At 38.4% G+C, this 22,680-nt stretch overlaps 2 protein-coding genes across 3 annotated transcripts in view; one reads left to right on the top strand and one right to left on the bottom strand.

Moving 5' to 3' along the window:
- Positions 1-22,680, bottom strand: part of LOC131164141 (phospholipase D delta-like) — a 46,864-nt gene that overhangs the window by 16,234 nt on the left and 7,950 nt on the right. For both annotated transcript variants that reach the window (XM_058121126.1, XM_058121127.1), the window contains one exon: positions 5,736-5,884. In XM_058121126.1, the coding sequence (XP_057977109.1) occupies positions 5,736-5,884 (149 nt within the window). The remainder of the gene's footprint in view (positions 1-5,735; positions 5,885-22,680) is intronic.
- Positions 12,309-14,718, top strand: LOC131164142 (uncharacterized). Its single transcript, XM_058121129.1, has 4 exons — positions 12,309-12,864; positions 12,954-13,763; positions 13,855-13,973; positions 14,076-14,718. The coding sequence occupies exons 1-4, from the start codon at positions 12,366-12,368 to the stop codon at positions 14,577-14,579; spliced, it is 1,932 nt and encodes a 643-aa protein (XP_057977112.1). The 5' UTR covers positions 12,309-12,365; the 3' UTR covers positions 14,580-14,718.

Below are 22,680 nucleotides of genomic sequence, written 5' to 3'. Positions count from 1 at the left end.
TAATCCCTTTAGCTAAGCAAAAAGGTTGAAGCTCATTTTGAACAAATTCAAGCACATTATCAAATCAAAAAAATTTGAAACCAATGCCAAACTTTGTTTTTATTTCCTTGAAGAATTGAGAAAACACATGCAAAAATGCAGATCTATCTTTTAACAAATAAAACTTGGGTCATACGTGAAAAAGCATCTACAAAGGACATAAAATATTGATGACTAGTCAAAATTTTAACTTTACCCCAAATATCTGAATGAATAAGAGACTTGACTCTAGACAGGAGATTTCCTAATATGCTTTTCCAGCTAGCACACACAAGACTCAAAGTGAGAAACAAACTTGAACATGGGAAAAACTTTTAGTTTTTGAAGGGATGGATAACCTAAACAAGTGTGTCATTGATCATGGGAAACACCATGAGTAGAAATTGAGGAAGTCGTATGACAAGAACTGGATCCTCTATAACCACTACTAAAATAGTATGCCATCCTTCTCAAGCCCCCCACCAATTCTCTTCTTCAAAGATATTAAATAACACAATGAGAAGGAAACAAGGTCACAAAATAGTTATGAGACTTAGTTAATTGACCAACTTATAACAGGTTCAAGGGAAATTTATGCACATATATAGAGGAAAAAGAAATAGAAGGAATAGATACAGCCACAACTAGAAACCGGTGTAATTGAACCATGGGCAAGAGTAACCTTAGATTGTGAAGTAGTGAGATTCAAGGACTTAAAACAAATTAGAACTATCTTTCTTTTTTTTTTCTTTTCTATGCAACAAATTAGGACTACATATCATATAGGAGGCACTAAAGCCTATAATCCAAGGTGAGGGGAATGAAGTGGCAAGAAGACTGGTTGTACCTAAATGGGCCATGGTAGTATTAGATGTAGAAGACTAAGTTTGGCCTTTGGTGTTGTTGAACCATGCAAACAAGATTGTTATACTCCTATAGGACATGGTAGATGATGCACTCAACTCCCCAGTGGGTTGGCTAGGTGCAATTGAAGTATAAAAAGTAGAATCGCACTTAGAAAGAGATTTTTGGCCCAATCCGGTTTTCGAAGAAGAACCCAACAGCAATCAACAGTATGATTGTACTTGCCACAATGTGTGCAACATGGCAAAATCCTCGTCCTTATTACACAACTGTTGCCATGACCACAATCCAAACTTTGTCCCTGTCCTCCAAAATTCCCCAACAACAGTTAGAGGCAGTAACCGTAGCTGAATTATCACAGGAAGAAGCTTGCGAAGAAGTCAGGCAGCTCACACTAGCAAAAACAGCACTTCAGGACTTCAAAAGTCCAGAACTTACAGCACTTCATAACTTCCAAGATCCATAAATTCAAGAGGAAGCTTTGACTACAGGACTGAGGCTACAATATCCTAGGCGGAACTACAACCACAAAGAACAGGGCAGACCACAACAAAGTGCTGCAGGCAGTAAATAAACAACCCATCAGCAGCTACGGGCATTATGGTTGGCAGCAGCTAGAAATGAGTGCAGGCAAGAAAAGGAAATAAGTCATTGAAGAACAGCAATCCATACAATATTGCGAGCAGTCAAAACACAAACCACAGCATCAAAACAACGTCATCAGCACAAACAGTACCAGCCCATGAAACAGAGGAATAGCAACAGCAGTATACCAGAAACAGAGTATAATTGAGTTCACATCAGCAAACCACCGAGAAAAGATAACATTGCTTCCTACCAAGGAAGCTGCACAGCCTAACCAAGAGGAACGGTGTCACTAAATGACTCTCAAACCAGCTAGAAAATCAGATTTGAGGATTGATTAGGGGAAGAGAAGAAGAGAAGAGAAGAAAAAATTGGGCGGTAGTTTCCTGGAGCCTACGTACAGATCCACCTCTTCCTTCTTACATATTCTTAATAATAAAATAGACTTGAGGACAAAAATATCCCCATTACAAGAATTTCTCTGTTAAATCCTTTCCTTACTGATACCCTTCCCCCCCCCCCCCCCCCCAACTGAAACTAATTTTAACTTTGTAGTCACCTACGTTTAGATTTTTTTAATTATTTTTTTGTAGAAAAAGAAGAGATTTTTTTTATAGCCTAAGAAAATCTATTAAGAAAGAGAATGTACAATCATATCGAGGATATTAAATCCTCAAAAAAAAGAGAGAGAGAGAGAGAGAGAAAACAAAATAGAACTCTAGAAAAAAATAAATAAAAGGAAAAAACTAAAAGCAAAACAAAAGAAACTGCTAATATCAACCCAGAAATCCCCTCTTCAATCCCTTCCTGTCATAGTTCACCAAACACTTCAAATTAGCTAGTTCCCTTTGACCCTTCTTCACCTTTGATTTCCCCCCTTCAAGCCTAACTTTTTTCCCTCCTTGATCAGACAACTTGAGGCCCAATTCATCCAACAAACACTGAGTTTTAATGTCTTTCCTGGAGATTTCTTGGACTGGAGTAGGTAGATTTCCATCCTTAACCTTTTGTTCAACTTTATTAACCTCATCATCAAGCATATTAATTCCCTCTAAGCCTTCTAAAGGAGGAGGCGGCAGCAGCTTAAGATAAACCCCCTAGGCAATCAATGGAAGAATCAGAGGAATATCCATACTGCTCCCGAATATGATCCAAAAGTAATCCTTTTTTGCATTCAAAATCGCTACTCCCTACACTATCCTCATCCGTAACATCTCCCCATCTCATACTATTTTTGCACCATTTGGCCTTCTCACCAATTGGCTCCTCCACAATACTTAAAACACCTTTAGAATCTCTCTTAATAATTTTATGTGTTTTTTCACCTGACAAGTCTCACATTTCTCCATTAAGTTTCCTCCCTTCAACACCAGTTTGCACTTTCTTACAACAGGTTACACTTTCCTCTTTTCAAATTATCCAAACTAACTCCCTTACCATCAAGATTTCCTACTGACCCAAGCATGAAATACTGATTTTCACATTCCCAAGACTTAAAATTCTTAGAGCCATAATCCCCCCTTTCACCCTTGAAGCTTCCCCTATTATCAATCTTCTCCTGTCGACGAGAAGTAACATAATTTCCTACTTCCATTGCCTGCTCTTTGATGTTACTGGAACACCCCTCCTGATGCCTGCCAAGGATGTTGTTTGAAGAGGGGCGCAGATTAGGATTATCATCCTATGTCTTGTTAAAAAATAACCTCTGATCATCTTGCTTCTGCTCTGAAAATCTCTCACCTTCCGTAGCCTCCCCAGATTTGAGCTGGAGAGCTTGGTTTGGGACCTGAAAGTTCTTATGGGCCTGCTCTTGACCTGTCTGCATTTTATCACTGCCCAAGCCTATCATAAGACTGCTCTTTGGCCTCCATCAGCAAGCGCAGCAAAGAGTTTAAAACAGGCTTATTATTCTCTAACAGCCAGCCCAAATCTATATCAATAGTCAAACCAGGCCCAGCCCACTCAATCTTCATCAACCCATCACCCCTGCAGGAAACCCTAGCCGCCTCTGACCTCATTTGCTCAGCCAGAAGCGATACCCTTCCAGTGTTGACTGGTTGTACGAAGCTGACGAAGTGAATTTCTCATGCATTCTTCCCCCACAGTGAGGGCAGAATCCCTCCTGCACGCTCTTAGGAATCGAGCAACCTCCATCATCACTTGCGCTGCCTGAGACAATTTGACTCCATGAACGATTATCGTTCTCTTGTTATCTGCTTTATTAGATCCAGACTGACAAGAAATTTCCACAGCAACGAACGCATCCCCGAATCAAGACCATCCATCCCCCTTCAGCCCTTCAGGAACAAAATGGAATACCTTTTACCCCTCCATCCAAGCCCTATTTCCATGAACTTCCCTGCCCTAGTCACATGAATCCCCATCCAGTAATCGGAATACCCACTAGAACTCTTTGAAAACCCTTGCACAACCTACTTTCGTGAGACGAGAATCTCTAAGAAAACCATGAAGCCACAACTGAAGAGAGACATACCCAACAATTGCACTTACAGTTCTTCTCAAGGACAAACAGAGCTCCAACCTTCCCTATCTTATCCAATCTCGATTGAAGGACTTCCCTTCAACCTGTATTTAGCAAAACCCCACCATCATTTCGTACTATCACCATGATTTTGAGCACCAGCAAGCTGTGTGAAGAGAGGGTTTTTCGCAAGAGAGCAGCACCATTGTGAGAGCCCTCTTAAAAAGAAAATATTTTATTAAGAAGAAGAAATACAACAAGGATCATAAGAAATCCTCTTAAAATATACAATAAAAAAAACAAAAAAATATATAAATTAATAAAACAGCACTGTCAGCCATTAATTCTGTAAATCTGGGAATTTTTTTTTTTTGAAACAACCTGCTGCAAAAACCCACGAGAAGGCAATATATTGAATCTCCTATTCCAAAGCATAATCAAAGACATCCTCTTCCTCATAAAAATACGAACATTCTGCTCCAATGAAATTCCCCCACAAAACTGCAAAATTGAACGCCTCCACAACACCAAATCATCTTTACCAGCAAGCTGTGCGAAGGGAGGATTTTTCGTGAGAGAGCAGCACCATTGCGAGAGCCCCCTTAAAAAGAAGAGATTTTATTAAGAAGAAGAAATACAAAAAGGAGCGCAAGAAATCCTCTTAAAATATACAATAACGAAACAAAAAAAAATTAGTAAAACAGCACTGTCAGCCATTAATTCTGTAAATCCTGGGGATTTTTTTTTTTTTTTTTTTTGAAACATCCTGCTGCAAAACCCCACGAGAAGGCAATATTGAATCTCCTATTCCAAAGCATAATCAAAGGCATCCTCTTCCTCATAAAAATACGAACATTCTGCTCCAACCGGATTACCCCACAAAACTGAAAACTTGAACACCTCCATAACGCCAAATCATCTTTACCCCTTTGAAAACCAGAAAAAGAGATAGCCAACAAATTCTCCATCTACTCCAGACACACCCAACTCTCTCCAAATAAGCTAAAAAGATTATTCCACACCCTCCAAGAAAAGCAGCAATGAAGGAACAGGTAAGAAGCATATCCTGATTTTTCAAAACAAAGAGAACAAACATCCAAGATAAAGGCTTGAAAGGCCTCCTACTCTACAGCAGATTGTTAGTGTTAATTGCATTAAGATCTAAGAACTACCAACCAAACAAAAACATTAATCTTAGAGGGAATTTTAGCCTTCGAAATGGATTTATTAAGCAAGAAAGACATTTTTTATGGATTCAGTACTAAAAGAAAAGGTATACAAGATTACTCCGCAGAAGAATCAAGAATCCTACACCCGTAGTCTCTCCTTTTGGAAAGAAGCCTACCATCCAACAAACTTAATAAAGAGGCAAGCTCCAACACCTCCCTGTCATTAAGAATTTTTTTAATTATGCAAAAGAATTTAATTCCATTCCATTCTATGAGCCAAGAAAAGCGATTTTTTCAGTGGATTTTTGAATTTGCAGCCAGTCCGATGGACAATTGATTCGTGTGGGCCATATATTTCAATTGGCAATTAAAAATAATATTTTGATGTCAACATTTATCATTGGATTCTTCTCACTTAAATTTAAATAAAAGGTGAATGACAACAAAAAAAAAAAAGGCCAAACAAAAACGAAAGAAAATAAAACCATGATCAGACAAGAATCCCTAAGTCATCCATCTAGAAACCTTGAAGCAAAAAAAAAAAAAAATAACTACTCTGACAGCATGTGGAGTACCATGCACAAATATATTCATGACAAACTGGAGATGAAGATAACCTGCCAAAAAAGAATTTCCTGCACAGCAGCACTAGTGGGGACACCCTCTGGCCACATTGGTATTACTATGTACACACTGAACCGCTCATTTGTGCTGATTTTGCTAGCAATTTTCAAAGCTAGTTCCATAGGGACCAAGTTATCTGCACCTGCAAGTATGAATGAAATTTCAGAAGCATGTTGATAAAATATCAAAAGGGAAGAAGAAAGGAGAAACAAGGAAACACGCTTCCAATTTCTACTCTCAAACTCACCAGAAATCCTACTTAAATTGCAATAAAATTACAAAGAAACCCCTAAATATAAATTAAAAATACACCTATGCATATGCCCAACTAGAACCGAATAACTACTAACTAAAGACATAGTTTAGGACCCAACAATCCCTTGATCCAATTCTTCTAAATCAGCATCCAACAAGGGTCTACCCCTGGTCCAGCTTCTTCTACATCAAATCTCCCTTGGTTGGAAAATATTTGGCCTAAAATTTTGAAATGGTGGATCAAAAACAAGAAGTGTTGAAACTTTCAACTCTTCAAAAGTGGGTGCTTCAGGGATTCAAGAAACTTTGTTCCTTTGATAGCACCAAAGAAAGATAAGAATTGAATGGAGAATTGGCATCTATAAACACATCAGGAGTGACAAACTCAACACTAGGTTTCAAAGACTTTAGATGTCTTCAAGCACATGTATGCCCTTGCTTACAATGTCTTCCAGTTGAGTAACTTTGACATGATCAATATTGTGGTTGGTTGGTAAAGCAAGTTCCAAAATAATCTTCTTGCCACAATAGTGAAAAATGTGTATCTTCGTGCCCTTGAGTCAAACTCAAAATCATCCAACCAAGGAGCAGATGGCAATTACCCATGGGTATGAAGCGTATGATGTCAAACCAAAACATCATCAAAATAGTCACCCGTTTGGATAGGAACTGAACATCTTTCACACACATGTAAACTAGTGCTACTAACCCAAGATTTGTCATAAGGCTGTGAGTGGGATTCAAGATGAAGTTGCGTATGAGTTATACCATTTCTAGAAAGCGTTGACAAGGAACTTCCTTGCTTTCCTTTCTTTTCCTATCCTTTCTTTTCTTTTCTCCAAAAGACCCAAACAAATTCAAGGATTCTTGTTTCTTTAGCCATAAAATCATGAAAAAGCAATAAAGATTTTATTGGTCGAGAAATCTTGTTTCTTCAATATTCTTGGATTTTGAATCTTGAATTTAGATTGAAAAATTCTTGCAATCTCTCGTTGCTTAAATATTTTTCAATTGATTTTCTTTAGCAACATCAAATTTCCTGCGGAAAAGATGAGAATATGGCAGCCGAAGCCATAGAAAATCAAATCCTGGTTGACCCAAAACTTTAGATTCATTTTCCGACCCAACTCCTATTTGGGTAGATTGAAGAATTCTTGCAATTCCTGGTTGCTTAAATATTCTTCAATTGATTCTCATTACCAGCATCAATTTTCCAGCATCAAAGGGTATTTTTCAAGCAGTTGTCTTCACTTTTTTAGTTTCAGCCACCAGTGAGATCTTCTCCTCTCTTATTATTTCTTTTCTTATTACTGCTATTAATTTTTTTTTTTTTTTCAATAGATGGTTAGCTATGGTAATTTTTTGTATAGGATTTGTAGGCTTAGTATTTGTTTTTTGTGTTTTCATTTGCAAGTCTTGGAATATAACAAAATTTATTTTTTATTTTTTATTTTTTTTCAAAAAGTATTATTGTGTGGATTTTAGTCTAGCTAGCATGCACACCCAAAACTGTATGTTAAAAAAAAAAAAAAATTGAATGCATTATATTGTGTGAGTAGTTTCTACTAGTTGTAGGGCGTAACTTAGAAAGCTGCCTTTGAAAATAAGTTTTCTGAAAAATTAAAAAAAAAAAAACGTGTACTTCACCAGTGTAACACAAATTCTTTGTACATACAGCTGGTCCCAAGCACGAATAAAGGAGCAGGGTTGTGTTAGGTAGCTAACAGCCAACGTCAAACTTTGTTAGATCTTTTTATCATGAATTCTTACCAAAATCAAGTAGATCAAGTGAATAGACTGGGTTAGTATAAAAGAGAGAGGGTTAATAAGTTAGTGCAAGAAACTAAGATATGATTAGGTACTTGGAATATAGGGACTCTTACGGGAAAAATGTATGGAAATAATGTTTAGAAGGAAAATTAATTTAATCTACCTTCAAGAGACAAAATGGGTAGGAGAGAAAGCTAGGGAAATTGAAAAATTAGGATTTAAACTTTGGTACATTGGCAAAGAGAAACATAAAAATGGGGTAGGTATTATTATAGATAGAGACTTAAAAGATAATGTAGTAGACGTTAAAAGAATAGGGGATAGGATCATTACAATCAAGTTAGTTTTAGGCTTAGAGATAGTGAACATCATTAGTGCATATGCTCCCCAAATAAGGCTCAGCAGAAAATCTAAAAAGACAATTTTGGTAAGATATGGATAGTATTTTACAAGGGATTCCAACGTTTGAAAAGACATATTTGGAGCTGATTTGAATGGTCACATTGGGATGGATAATATAGTGTATGAAAGGATACATGGAGGCCATGGATATGGAAATAAAAATGAGTCCAATGATACAATCTTAGATTTTGCCATGTCTTATGATTTGGTTATATTGTATACTTGCTTTATAAAAAGAGAAGAACACTTAATAACTTTCAAGAGGACAATAAAAGCCAAATAGATTTCCTTTTAATTAAGATTAGAGGCTATCTATCTTGTAAGGATTGTAAAACTATCCCAAGTGAAAGTTTGGCTACACAATATAGAGTCTTAGTATTTGATATACATATTAAAGAATGGAAGAGAATGAGTAGCATAAATCAACACAAGTGGACTAGTTGGAACCTGAAGGGAGATAATATAGTAAAATTCAAAGATAAAATGAACAAAAGTGTGATTGAACAATAGGGGATAAGGTTGATGCAAATACTGTTTGGAATAAAACGGCGAATTCTAATGTAAGGATAGCAAAAGAGGTTTTAGGTGAGTCCAAAGGAAGATACTTGGGTAGTAAAGAGAGTTGGTGGTGGGATCGAGAAGTCCAGAAAGCCATTAAGACAAAAATAAATTGGTATAAGATATGGCAAAATTGTAGAAATATAGAAAATCTTGAAAAATATAAAGAAGCGAGAAAAAATGCAAAGAGGACTATCAATGAAGCTATACATAGAGCTTATGATACTTTGCATACTAAGCTAGATACAAAAGAAGAGGAAAAAGACATTTATAGACTTGCTCGAGCTAGAGAAAGAATATGCAAAGATTTAGGTTTTGTAAAATGTATAAAGGACAAGAATTATAATGTCTTAATACTTTGATAAGTTGTTCAATGAAAATCAAAATGAAAGATTGAACTTGGAAGTGACAAATGAAGAGAAGATTAAAAATAAGAGATTTATTTGTAAAATTAGAGTCCTTCAAGTTAAGATGGCATTAAGAAGATGAAAAGTGGGAAATCTATAGGACCAGATAACATACCAATTGAAGTTTGGAAATGTTTAGGGGATAAAGGAATTATTTGGTTAACTAATCTATTCAATAATGTTATAAAAACCAAGAAAATGTCAGAAGAATGGAGGAAAAGTACGTTAATACCTCTGTGTAAAAACAAAGGTGACATTCAAAACTGTAATAACTATCGTGGAATTAAGATTATGAGTCATATGATAAAATTATGGGAAAAGGGTTATTGAACATAGAATAAGATTAGAAACCAAGATTTCATAAAAATAAATTTGGTTTAATGCCTGGGAGATCAACAATAGAAGCTATTTATCATTTAAGAAGTTTAATGGATAAGTTTAGGAAAAAGAAGAAGGACTTGCATATGGTTTTTATTGATATATAGAAAGCTTACGATAGAGTGCCTCGGGAAGTTCTTTGGTGGGTATTAAAAAAGAAAGGAGTTTGCAGTAGATATACGAAGGTCATTAAGGATATGTATGATAGAGTAGTGACTAGTGTCAAGACCGTACGAGGAGACTCTAGAGAGTTCCCAATCTAAATAGGTGTTCATCAAGGTTCCACTTTAAGTCCTTATATTTTTACTTTAGTAATTGATGCAATTACTAGGAATATCCAAGATGAGATCCCATGGTATATGTTGTTTGCAAATGATATCGTGTTGATTGATGATAGTAGGAGCAAAGTGGAATCTAAGCTAGAACTTTGGAGAGCTGCATTAGAATCTAAAGAGTTTAGAATAAGTAGGAATAAAATAGAATATATGAAACGTAATTTCAGTATTGTAAGGAGTAGAAACAGAGAGAAGATTAAACTAGATAATCTAGAGATTAATAGCACTAATAGATTTAGATATCTTGGATATATTATGCAAGGTGAAAAATCAAAGTAGATGTAGCACATAGAATTAAGACAAGTTGGGTAAAGTGGAGGAGTGCGTCAGGTGTGTTGTGTGATTGTAGAATATCCTTAAAATTAAAAGGAAAGTTTTACAAGACGGCTATAAGGCCAGCTATGCTTTATGGTTCAGAATGTTGGGCAACTAAGAAACAATATATACAAATAATGAAAGTGTTGAGATGTGTATGCTAATATGAATGAGTGATTTACCATTAAAAGAGAAATTAAGAAATGAATATTTACGCAAAAATTTAGGCATAGCACTGATTGAAAACAAGATAAGGGAGGGGCGACTGAGATGGTTTGGGAATTTAAAATGCAAGCCTAGTAGAGCACTTGTGAGGAGGAGTGAGTTAGTTATGGTTTCTAGCATGAAAAGGAGTAGGGGTAGGCCTAAAATTACTTGGAATGAGGTAGTGAGGAAGGATTTAATAGCCCTAAATCTAATAAAGGAAAATGCTTTGGATCGGGTGAATTGGCGAAAAAGGATTCATGTAGCCAACCCCACTTAGTGGGACTTAAGGCTTGCTGCTATTGTTGTCGTTGCTGTTGACAAGGAATCTTCCATTAATGAAGATTTTGCAAACATTTTCTCCAAACTTGACAAAGGTGTAAGCATATTAGTTAAAAGCGCGCCTCCTAGGCGCAAGGCGCAGTGAGGCGATGAGTCTGGCGCTTCATACCAGGTGGGGCGAGGCGACCTACAAGAGGCGACCCCAGGTGAGACGAGGCGCAGTGAGGCGCGCCTTGTGTTTTTTTAAGCCATTTAAACGAGAGAAATAGCCCAAGCCAGACTCGTATCCATCATTCGACTCAAACGAACAGAGCCCTAGCCCCTTTCGACCCTTCAAAGCCCTTCGTGAGTTCGTTTGCGAGCCTTTGAACCAGCCGGAAGCCTTCGCGACTTCGTCTTTGAGCTTCGACCAGGATCGTGAGTTCATCTTCAACATTTTGAAGAAGCACGACCTGCGCAACTTTGTTTCGAACCAGCCGGAGCCCTCGCTAGTTCGTCTGCCTGCCTTCGAAGCAGTCGTGAGTTCGTCTGACTGCCTTCGAGCACGACGTGAGTTCGTCACGTCGCCTTCAACATTTCGAACCAGCTGGAGATCGTCTTTAAGCCTTCGAACCTTTGTAAGTCTTCTTCTTCTTCTTCTGCTTGCATCCTGTTGCCTGCTGCTTCTCTTCTTCTTCTTCTTCTGCTGCTGCTGCTGCTGCTTGCGTCCTGCTGCCTGCTGCTTCTCTTCTCTTCTTCTTCTTCTTCTTCTTCCTGCTGCATGCTTGCTGCGTGCTGCTGACTGCTGACTGCTGACTGCTGACTGCTGCCTGCTCTTTTTCTTCTTCTTCTTCTTCTTTATATGTAAGCTTACTGTTTTTTAATTTATAATATTTAGTTTAATTAATGTAAGCTTATAAATCATAACTAATAACATAATATTTATTTTTTTTTACAGAAATTTAGCTACTGTTTTTTAATTTATAATATTAAGTTTAATTAATGTAAGCTTACAAATTATAACTAATACATAATATTTATTTTTTTTACAGAAATTTAGCTACTGTTTTGTTAATTTATAATATTTAGTTTAATTAATTTAAGTTTATAAATTATAACTAATACATAATATTTATTCTTTTTATTGAAATTTAGCTACTGTTTTTTAATTTGTTTGGAAATGCATTATGTAAGTCTTAAATTTAAAATATATGATGCATTGTTTTTTCAGTTAGGATACGGGATACCAAGTCTAAAATCTTAAATGGATTCTAGTTCTGGATGTGAGGCCTCGGCAAAGAAAGATCCCGCATGGAAGAATGCACATTTGGAGGATCAAAAAAATAGAAATAATTTGACTTGCAATTTTTGTGCTAAAGTCACAAGGGGAAGAATATTTCGGGCAAAACAACACATTGTCGGAGGATTTCGAAATGTGAAAGAATGCTCTAAGTGCCCTGCTCATGGATGTGAGGAGATTAAAGAGTATATGTTGAAGAAAGATATGGAAAAGGAGGAAAATGAGTTATTGCCCGACTTTGATGATATAGATCATTACGGTGAAGATGAAGAAGATGAAGTTCAAGAAATTGACATTCGTGGCAAGAGAGTGTTTACTAGTGATGGAAGGAAAAGATCATACCAATCCAACTTGAAGAAACCAAAACAGAAGGGGCCTATAAACTTGTTTTTTACTCCCGATCCAAAGAAAGCGGTTCAAGCTAGGAAAGAAGGGAAGATGAAGCAAACATCAATAAATGAAGCGTGCAAGAAAGAACTAAGAAAAAAGGCAATGGGAGATTTTGCTAGGTGGATGTATGATGCTGGGATACCATTTAATGCTGTACGTTTGAGCAGCTTTGCAGTGGCACTTGAATCGATTGGACAATATGGTCCTGGAATAAAGCCACTTAGCTATCATGAAGTGAGAGTTCCTTACCTAAAGGAGGAAGTTAGTCGAATGAAAGAGTTGTTGAAGGTCCATAAGGAGGAATGGACAAAATATGGCTGCTCAATTATGTCTGATGGTTGGAGAGATTCAGTTGCTAATAAGGACATAATCAACTTTTTAGTGAACTCTCCAAGGGGATCAGTATTCATCAAGTCTATTGATGCTTCTAATATTGTCAAGAATGCAGATAGAATGTATAGATTACTTGATGAGATGGTCGAGGAAATTGGAGAATCAAATGTGATTCAAGTGGTAACTGACAATGCGTCAAACTATGTTGCAGCAGGTAAGAACTTATTTTTAGAACTACTTTCTATAGTGTATATATTGTTTATTTTAATATTTTAATGGCTTCATTCCTTGATTTTTCAACAGGGAGATTGTTGGAAGCAAAGAGGCCACATTTATATTGGACACCGTGTGCTGCTCATTGCATTGATTTAATTTTGGAGGATATTGGGAAGATGCCTTCAATTCATGCAACTTTGAAAAGGGCAATTTTTTTGAATGGCTATATCTATAATCGTGTTGGTGTTGTCAACTTGATGAGACAATTCACTGGAGGAAAGGAGTTACTAAGACCTGCAGTTACAAGATTTGCAACTGCCTTCATCACCCTTCGTTCAATCCATCTTCAAAAGAACAACTTGAGGAAGATGTTTACTTCTGAAGATTGGAATACTACTAAATGGGCAAAGGAGGCGGCTGGCAAAAGAGCAGCTACTATTGTTTTGATGCCTACTTTTTGGAGTACCATCGTATATGCTCTTAAGTTAACAGGTCCACTTGTTCGTGTACTCCGTTTGGTTGATGGGGAAAAGAAGCCTGCAATGGGATACATTTATGAAGCAATGGATAGGGCTAAGGAAGCCATAGCTAAGGCTTTTGTTGAGAGAGAGGATAAATTCAAGGAGGCATTTGAAATTATTGATACGAGGTGGGGATGTCAACTCCATCAACCGTTGCATGCAGCTGCACACTACTTGAATCCAGAATTTTTCTATTCAAACCCCAACATTTTGCAAGATGAAGAAATTATGTCGGGTTTGTACAAATGTATTGGAAGGTTACTGCCAACTATTGAAATGCAAGATAAAGTTTCAAATGAGTTGGAAAAATACAATGCCGCTAGTGGCGTCTTTGGAATTAGTTTGGCAGTGAGACAAAGGAAGACAAAAGCACTAGGTAAAGTGGCATTTGTACTAGCTCTTCATTTTTGAAAATTATTTTTTCTATTTACCTAGTAGGTATTCATTTAAAATTTATTTTATAACAGCACAATGGTGGATGGCATATGGATCAACAACTCCAAACTTGCAAAAGTTTGCTGTGAAAATTCTTAGCCTCACGTGTAGTGCTACCAGCTGCGAAAGAAATTGGAGCATATTTCAACATGTAAGTCATTAGTATATCATGGATTAATTATTAAGAACAAGAACTACCAATCTACTGCTTTTTAGAATCATTATTAACCATATTACTTTAAACTTTTTGCAGCTTCATAGCAAAAGGAGAAATAGGCTATCCCAGCAACGCTTGAATGATTTGGTATTTGTGAAATATAATCGAACTCTGAGTCGTCGATACGACAAACGTGACACCATTGATCCCATCCTCCTAAAGGACATTGATGATAGTAATGAGTGGTTGATTGGTAGGATGGATGGTGATTCTGATGAGGATGATGAACTTGTGTTTGAAGATGATAATTTGACTTGGGATTCTGTTGCTAGAGCTGCTGGACTAAATAACCCCCCGCATCACACTAGATCAAGAATAAGTACAAATATGCCATCATCATCTAAAGGAAGAGGAAGGGCTTCATCTAGTAGTGCAACCAGTGCTAGGGGTCGGACCACAATGTTGGAACTTGTAGATGAGGATGAAATCCAAGTGGATAGTGCAGAGGAGACGGAAGAGGAAAAAGATGTTGGAGAAAACAGTTCTGATGATGAAGAGGAAGATGATGATATCTTCACCGACTTAGTTGATGATGAGTGATGAGTGATGATTGAGGAGGATTTTTAGATTTTATATTTGGAATCTTTTATTGTACTCTTTTCTTTTGATGTTGAACTATGTTGAATTGTTGATACTTTTGGGCTTCGTCTTGGCAATTTATTAAATTTCCAATTTTTTTATTGAATGTTTTGGCATTTTAAATTCTAATATCACTAGATATTCATATGTTCATATATAAATTACCCCAAATAGATATTTTACACCATTTTAATAATTGTGCGCCTCACCTTCGTGAGGCGCGCGCCTTCGCCTCGCACCTCGACTTCAAAGACCCTTTGCGCCTCGGCTTGCCTCGCGCCTCTGACCACTATGGGTGTAAGAGGGCTTGATATTGTGCCCAAAGTATGACACAGGCATTCCTAATTTGTGACCATGTTCCTTTTAAAAATAAATAAATAAATAATAATATGAACAGGAATCTTGTTTGAATCAGCCCAATATTCAGGGCAGTTCACCATATGGGCAGGACAATGAAGTGGCAGGTCTGCCAATATGGCAAGTCTGCTGATGTGCTTGATGACATGGCAGAAGCGCGCGCGCGCACGGTGGGGGGAACAATCCCCAAGCTTCCAACAAAAAATTTCTCCCTTCATGCTTTCACTTTATTGCCCTGTCCCTCCCCCTCCCCCAAAAAAAACCAGAACCCTGCCTCTTGTGGGCTTAATTGGTAATTTTATGGGTTTTGGTCTTGCAACTTTCAAACCAGAAAGAACTCCTTTTAATTTCCTTTTGATCGAGACCTCACAAGAAATTTTCAGCCGTCTACCTTATGGCCCTCACTGGCTCACCCAGTCTCCCTCACTGCTTGTGGTGGAGACGCTGGACAATGAACTGAGTGCGGCTGTGAGCCTGGTGGGTGTTATGGTCGGATATTGGGAGCATAGTTACCATAAAATGCTAGCACCCTAGCAAACCACGTATTGGTACGAACTTTCCAAGAAGTGATACATTTTCATTCTAGAATGCTAAATCTATTGATCCAAAGTCTTAATTCAATGCTTTTTCACATAACTTATTTTAGTTAAAAGTTAGGTATCATCATACATGAAGTCTATTTCTATCATTATTAATCTGCTCCACAATAGAAAATTCTCTTTTGCATTTAGAAACACTCAAAACACCTCAAGGTCCTCTCCAAAATATACAAATGCCATTGAACTTTTTTCACCAAAATATCTATTTAAGTATACCCCTAACAGTCCACATTTTAGAGCATGTACCATACCTCAATCCTGCAAACCAGAACGTTGCACATTCTTGGTAACATTGATTGGAAGACTAAGTGACTCTCTGTTCTTCTTAGTAAATCTTTGTCAAAGAAGTGTCAGGAGTTTGTTTTCATCAGCATTGGATGGTTACATGGCAGTCACAGCTGAGGTGGTGGTGAGAGATAGGATGGGTTCAGGGTAGATAATTTAGCTAAAAGCCTAAAACCCAGCAGGAACTATAATAATTATAAACATACTTGAAACAAAGTGGGAATGTGGTAAACTAATTTTTCGTCGCTGTCGTCGATTGCCGCCCATTGCTTGCTCACGGAGCCTTGTGAGTCTGTGACAAGACAACCCTCGCCTCGCGGTGTTGCTGTACCTTCGCCAGTTCGCTGTTTGCCCATCACTCTCTCGCTCGAGTAGCTCGCCGTTACAGTGGTCTCACTTTCATCGTCGTCGTCGACTTCTGCCCATCATTCACTTGCTGCTTCAGCTTCACGAACCACGGAAGCAGGTTCAACTTGCTCTCTCTCTGTGACTCACACACTGCCGACTTTGGTGTATCCCCCAGAAATGTGAGAAACAAAATCCGAATTAACGAACCATTTGGAGAATCGTGTTAGAGAGAGAAGCTCTCTTCCCTCTCTAAGGGATGCACGGTACTAGGGCTGGTTTGTCTTCTTGCTTCGGATTTTCCATTGATTTCTTGGTTCTTGGCTGCTGGATTTGCACTTTTGAAGGTGGACGAAGGTGTCTCCCCAACCTCCAGCAGTGTTCGAGTGTTGTCTCAGATTACAGAATTGAAAATTGAATTTTTGGGTGTGCTCATGGGTCGCAACGTTGCAAATAGGGCACCAGGAAAATCTGAGAAGGAAGATGATTTGAAGAAAGAAGTGAAATATGCATTGAAGTTCATTGAGATTAAAGGGTTAGAAAGGATTGTGGAGTAAAAAGAAGAATCATGAAATACTTACTGAGTTTGCTTGTCTTTCTGGAGAGGTGTTACAGAATACTCAAGGAGATTCGAGGGACATGCAAACTCCTTCGGACCTTCTTGATAAACTTCAGAAGCAGATGGGAATAGTTGCTTGCCCTTCCACCAGCAAACAGAAGGATATGGTAATGAAGAATATCCCTATGATGTTGAATGAAAAAATACTTGAAGAAATGGGGTTAACTGAGGATAGTTGCTCGCAGATGGAAGGGGTTAACAGTGATAAGAGGGATGGAAAGAGAAGGTCGTGGGATGATGACGAGCCCTACGTATCAGAAACATTGGGTATGAAGGATATGAGTAATGCTATGGATGATACAGAGGGGACTGCTACTATTCGTGAGAGGGTTCAGGAGCCAATCTTAAAGAAGCAAAATCCTGTTGAGAGCACTGTTGAGATTGCTCTCAACAGGAAACCAAGTAGGGAGGACAATTATGAGGAATAACAAAAGGGTTGCCTGGGTTGAGTTGTTTGCAAACAACAGGAACCCTTCGAATTGTGGTGCTATTCCAGCTTTTACAGCAAATGGTGATGGTGCTCGTATACCAGCTTCAGAGCTGATTGATTCAGTGGGGATGTCAAGCAAACACCTGGTCGACTATTTCACTGGTAAGCACCCAGGTAAGTCTGCTTTTAACTCTCTAGTTAGGTCATGGAAAGTACAAGTGGACTCTATTCAACATGATAAGGGGTGGATAATTTTCAAGCTCCAGAGAGAAGAGGACCTCTGTAATGTATTATAGAATGGCCCTTACATGATTTATGGGAGGACCCTGATATTGAAGAAGATGCCCAAGTTCTTTCAATTTGACTCTGAACAAAGGACTACTCTCCCTGTTTAGGTGCAACTGAAGAACTTGCCACTTGAGTTGCGGACTCCAATGGCTATTGGCAGAATATGCTCAGAGATTGGTAAGCCAATGTACACTGATAAATTAACTACTAACAAGGACAAGGTTTCGTATGCCAGGGTTCTTGTTGAAGTAGACATTGCAAAGGAGGTGAAACACAATGTTATGGTGTGGCTTCCTGATGATATATCCATAATGCAGGAGGTGGTGTATGAAAGTTTACCCAGGTTCTGTAAAAGATGTAAAGCAATTGGCCATACAGAGAACTTCTGCAATCCTAGGGAGGGAAATGAAAAAAACCCAGGGATTAAGAAAAAAGGCAAAAAGCCTATATCTGAAGTAATCTCAGAGAAGGTTGGTGGAGGCCTTACGGGTAAAGAGGGTCCTTCTGTTGATGCTGCTGAATGTAGTCATCGGGTTGTTCACTCTCAGATTGTTGGAATAAAGTTAGTGGAAGACCAGAAAGATACAGGTGCTGACAGTGACACTGATAATCCAGCGGATCCACAAGCAGAGGTTGAAACTATAGTATGTGGTGATAACACCAACACAGAAATTTCTGATGCTGCTGATGTAGTCTAATGGAAAAGAAGGAGTTACTGATAAGAACAAGGGCAAAGAACCCTTGTGGATATATTGAAACAGAAGTTTAAAGAGAAGGAAAGAGTAGAAGAGTTCGTACCAGTTAAGAAAAAGAAGAAAGGTAAGGGATCTCAATTCAACATTCAAACTTTTGGAAAGAGGTTAAAGCCCCCTTCTAAATCAAAATAGAGATTGCAAGCTGGAATATCAGGGGCTTTAATAAGCCCCTGAAACACAATGGGGTGTTGGACCTCATTAAATCAAAGAAGATTGATGTGCTTAGTATCTTCGAAACCAAATTGAATGGTAGAAAGCTGGACGACTTTATGAAGAAGAGATTAGCCAATTGGTGTAATGTCAACAACTTTGATGTTCATGAAGCTGATAGAATTTTGGTAGTTTGGAATCCTCAAAAATCTAGAATCCAAGTGTTAGACAAATCACCTCAGGTAATACACTGCTCTGTCACCTGTTTAATTTCTTCTACTTGCTTTCAGGTAAGCTTTGTACACGGGCTCCACACTATGGTTGCTAGAAGACCCTTGTGGCAGAGCATTACTCAGAAGGGGTCAGGTAGGCCAATCCCATGGTTACTGCTGGGGGACTTTAATTGTGTGATGCAGGCTTGTGAGAAAAGGAATGGTAACTCAGTTACTGCATATGAAACTAAAGATATCGCTGAGTGTTTTTCTGTTAATAAGCTGTCAAATGTGAGATCAACTGATGCTACCTCTCCTGGTCTAACAACAGAGTTTGGTGTAAGTTGGATCGAGCTGCTGTTAATGAATGGATTCTAATGGGGCTGGGGACACATGCTGAATTTCAATTCCCTGGGGTGCTCTCAGACCATGCCTCATGCATTGTCTCTCTGTTAGAAGAAGACAACCTTGGGAGAAGGCCTTTCAAATTCTTCAATATGTGGACATTGCATGAAGATTTTCAGAAAGTGGTTAAGTCTGCTTGGAAGCTCAGATTTTAGGGATGCAAATTATTCAGGTTGGCCAAGAAGCTACAGGTTGTTAAGAAGCCCCTGAAAATCCTGAATGCTCTGCATTTTTCACATATCTCAACAAGGGCTGAAATGGCTAGTCTGGACTTAAAAAATGCTCAACAAGGTCTGCATGACAACCCTGATAATGAAGACTGCAGAGGGAGCTCGTGGAGAAATGGGAGAAAAGGCTGTCAAGCTTGAAGAAGCTAACAGAAGTTTCTTAGCCCAACAAGCTAAATGCAAATTCCTTAAAAATAGTGACAGGGTACTGCTTTCTTTCATTCCTTAATGAGAAGGCACACTGCCAGAAGTCACATTGCTGCTATCACCAAAGAGAATGGTGAGTGCACCAGGTCCCAACAGCAGGTAGCTGAGGAGTTCTTGACATTTTATAAGAAGCTGCTGGGTACGGAGGAACAGTGTGAACCTGTGGGCCCCCTGGTTATTGCTAATGGGCCTACTCTGAAAGAAGATCAAGCCTGTAAAATGTTGAAGTCACTGAAGGTGAGATTAAAAGTGCCCTGTTTAGCATTGGAGATGACAGATCTCCTGGGCCAGATGGTTTTACCTCGGGGTTCTTCAAGAAAGCTTGGGGTATCATTGGCAATGAATTCACTATGGCAGTTAAGGAGTTTTTCAGAAATGGGAAGCTTCTCAAGCAATTTAATAGAACTGCAATTGTGTTGATTCCTAAATCACAGCATGCTAACACAGTTCAAGACTACAGACCTGTCTCATGCTGTAATGTGGTTTATAAAGTCATTGCCAAGGTCCTTGCTAACAAAATTAAGCCAGGGTTGGAAGAGATTGTAAATAATGCTCAATCAGCTTTTATAAAGCAAAGATATATGGTGGAAAATATTTATCTAGTACAGGAGCTAGTTAGGAAGTATGCTAGAAAAAGGCATTCCCCTCGATGCATGATAAAAGTTGATCTTAAAAAATCTTATGACTCAGTTTCATGGAGTTTCCTGAAGAGTATGCTTTCCTGCAGCATTGGTGGGGTGGGTAATGCAGTGCATTTCATCCACTTCTTACTCTCTCTCCGTCAATGGGGTTTTATATGGTTTCTTCAAGGGGAAGAAGGGGCTTAGACAGGGTGATCCCCTATCCCCTATCTATTTGTTCTTTGCATGGAATATCTTTCAAGGCTTTTAAAGAACCTGGAGAGTGACCGAGACTTTAAATTTCATCCCAAATGTGGAGATCTTAAGATTTCTCACCTTTTTTTTGCTGATGACCTAATCATGTTTGCAAGAGGTGACTATTCTTCAGTTAAGAAGATTATGGAGTGCTTGGGAGACTTCTCTGATTGCTCAGGGCTGAGGGCAAGCTTGTCTAAATCAAATATGTACTGTGCAGGGGTTTTTGGAAACAAACTGGAGGAACTGAAGGCCTTAACAGGTTTTCCACTGGGGGAGTTTCCCTTCAGATAATTGGGAATTCATTTGGCCTCCACAAGATTAAACTCATCACACTTTTCTCAAGGCACACTCTATCCTATGCTGGAAAGCTTGAGCTCATAAATTCTGTGCTACAAGGGGTTGACTGTTTTTGGCTTTCTATTTTCCCTATTCCCCATTCTGTTTTGGCTCACATTGTCAAACCTTGTAGGGCTTTCTTGTGGGGTGGCAGGAGGAGACCTTTGGTTGCGTGGAAGGATGTTTGCTTGCCTAAATAGTTGGGTGGACTAGGGGTTATGGACCCAAAATTATGGAACAGGGCTCTCCTCACTAGGACCTTGTGGAATATCCACAACAAAAAGGATGCTCTTTGGTCAAAGTGGGTGAGTCATGTTTATTTGAAAGGTGGAAGTATTTGGGAAGCTTCAGCTAAGCATGAAGACTCTCCACTCCTTAATAAGCTGATAGAGATTAAAGATCTGCTGCTCCTTCAGTGCAGGGACATTACCAGTGCTGAGATCCAGTTAAAACAACGGGGATATGGATGGGCAATTCATGTGCACTGATGCATACCAGTTCTGGAGAAATAAAGGAAGAAGAGTTCTATGGCAGAACCTGATCTGGAAGAATGGTTGTGCCCCAAAGCATTCTTTCATTCTGTGGTTGGCTACAGTGGGGAAGCTGCTTACTTGTGATAAATACAATGGGGATGGGATTGATAAAACTTGTGTTTTTTGTCGCACTGAATTGGAAACAAATGAGCATCTATTTTTCAAATGCAGGTTGTCCTCAATGGTTTGGAACCATCTTAGGGGCTGGTTGAGAATTTCTAGAAGTATGTCAACTATCAAGGCTAGCCTTAAATGGCTACATAAGGAGGCTAGAGGTACTGGAATTCAAGCGGTAGCTAAGAAAGCTTGCTTGGCCAATACAGTGTACTACTTGTGGCATTTTAGAAACAAAAAGAAATTTGAGGGGGCTGTTACTCAACCGAATGCCAAAGTGATCCAGACCCACATTTATCGAGTTGTGTATGACAAATTCCCTTCCTATTGCACTTGATTGGTTGATAGGTTCTGATTTTTCTGGAGTGACTGATTGTAGTCACTTATTGAATTTTTGAGTTGTAGTTATTTTGGCCTTAAGGCCCCTGGGTATGCCCAGGTTTGATGTAGTTCTGTTTGTTGTAGATAGTACTTTGATTGGATGGAGCTAAATGCTCCTCTCCTGGGTATGCCCAGTGTAGCTGCACATATCCATTTTGATCTTATATAATTATAATTTTCAGATCAAAAAAAAAATTATAAACATGAACATTTTCAATAATATTTTTCAGCATATAGTCCCCCCTCCCCCCTTCCCCTCCCCCCAAAAGGAAAAAATATATATATAATTTCAAGATCCACCACTGTCAAGGTGGTGCTTGCATAGTAGCTTTAGGTAAAATTGTGGACTGGATACAGGTAAAGAAAGAAAAGAGGGTAGGTCAGACATTAAAATTAACAGAGCTGGTTTCTTTCTTAAAGAAAGAGGCCTAACCTAGGGTTTTTCTTAATGATGTTTAGGCATAAACCAGTCGAAGCATACAGAAAGTAAAGTTCAGGGAAATGTGGGAATCAAAGAAAATTTTGAGGAAAAAAACAGGGAAAAATAACTAGCTACTATGGATCACCTAAACGTTCAATACCAAATCTCTTGTATTTCTAAACAGAGAACTAAATAGGCTCCATGCTTGATTAATCAGATGAACTGGCAATGCCAGCTCACCCTCCTGTTAAGAATGTAAATTGTATTGTAACATTCTTTTCAACATGTACATAATATGCTGCTCCATACAAACTTAACTTTTGAGGACTGCAATGGTCACTATTTAATGTTCCTTCTGCAAAGAAGAACCTGCTACATTCTAATGAAGGATCATGTAGTTAGTCAAAATGGGTCTAGCTGCACCTAATGTTGTTCACCAAATCCGATCTAATGCAAAACTGAATATGAGATGGTGTAAAAGTCAAATACACTCATGCTGATCGATGTCAGTTGGAAGACA

The sequence above is a fragment of the Malania oleifera genome, chromosome 9, assembly GCF_029873635.1.
Source record: "Malania oleifera isolate guangnan ecotype guangnan chromosome 9, ASM2987363v1, whole genome shotgun sequence".
Lineage (NCBI taxonomy): Eukaryota > Viridiplantae > Streptophyta > Magnoliopsida > Santalales > Ximeniaceae > Malania > Malania oleifera.
This window is presented reverse-complemented; position numbering and strand designations above follow the sequence as displayed.

Coding starts and splice junctions, on each gene's coding strand:
- LOC131164142 (XM_058121129.1), top strand. CDS start 12,366: ATGAAGCAAACATCAATAAATGAAGCGTGCAAGAAAGAACTAAGAAAA. Junction 12,865..12,953: donor GTCAAACTATGTTGCAGCAG/GTAAGAACTTAT, acceptor ATTTTTCAACAG/GGAGATTGTTGGAAGCAAAG. Junction 13,974..14,075: donor ATTGGAGCATATTTCAACAT/GTAAGTCATTAG, acceptor AACTTTTTGCAG/CTTCATAGCAAAAGGAGAAA.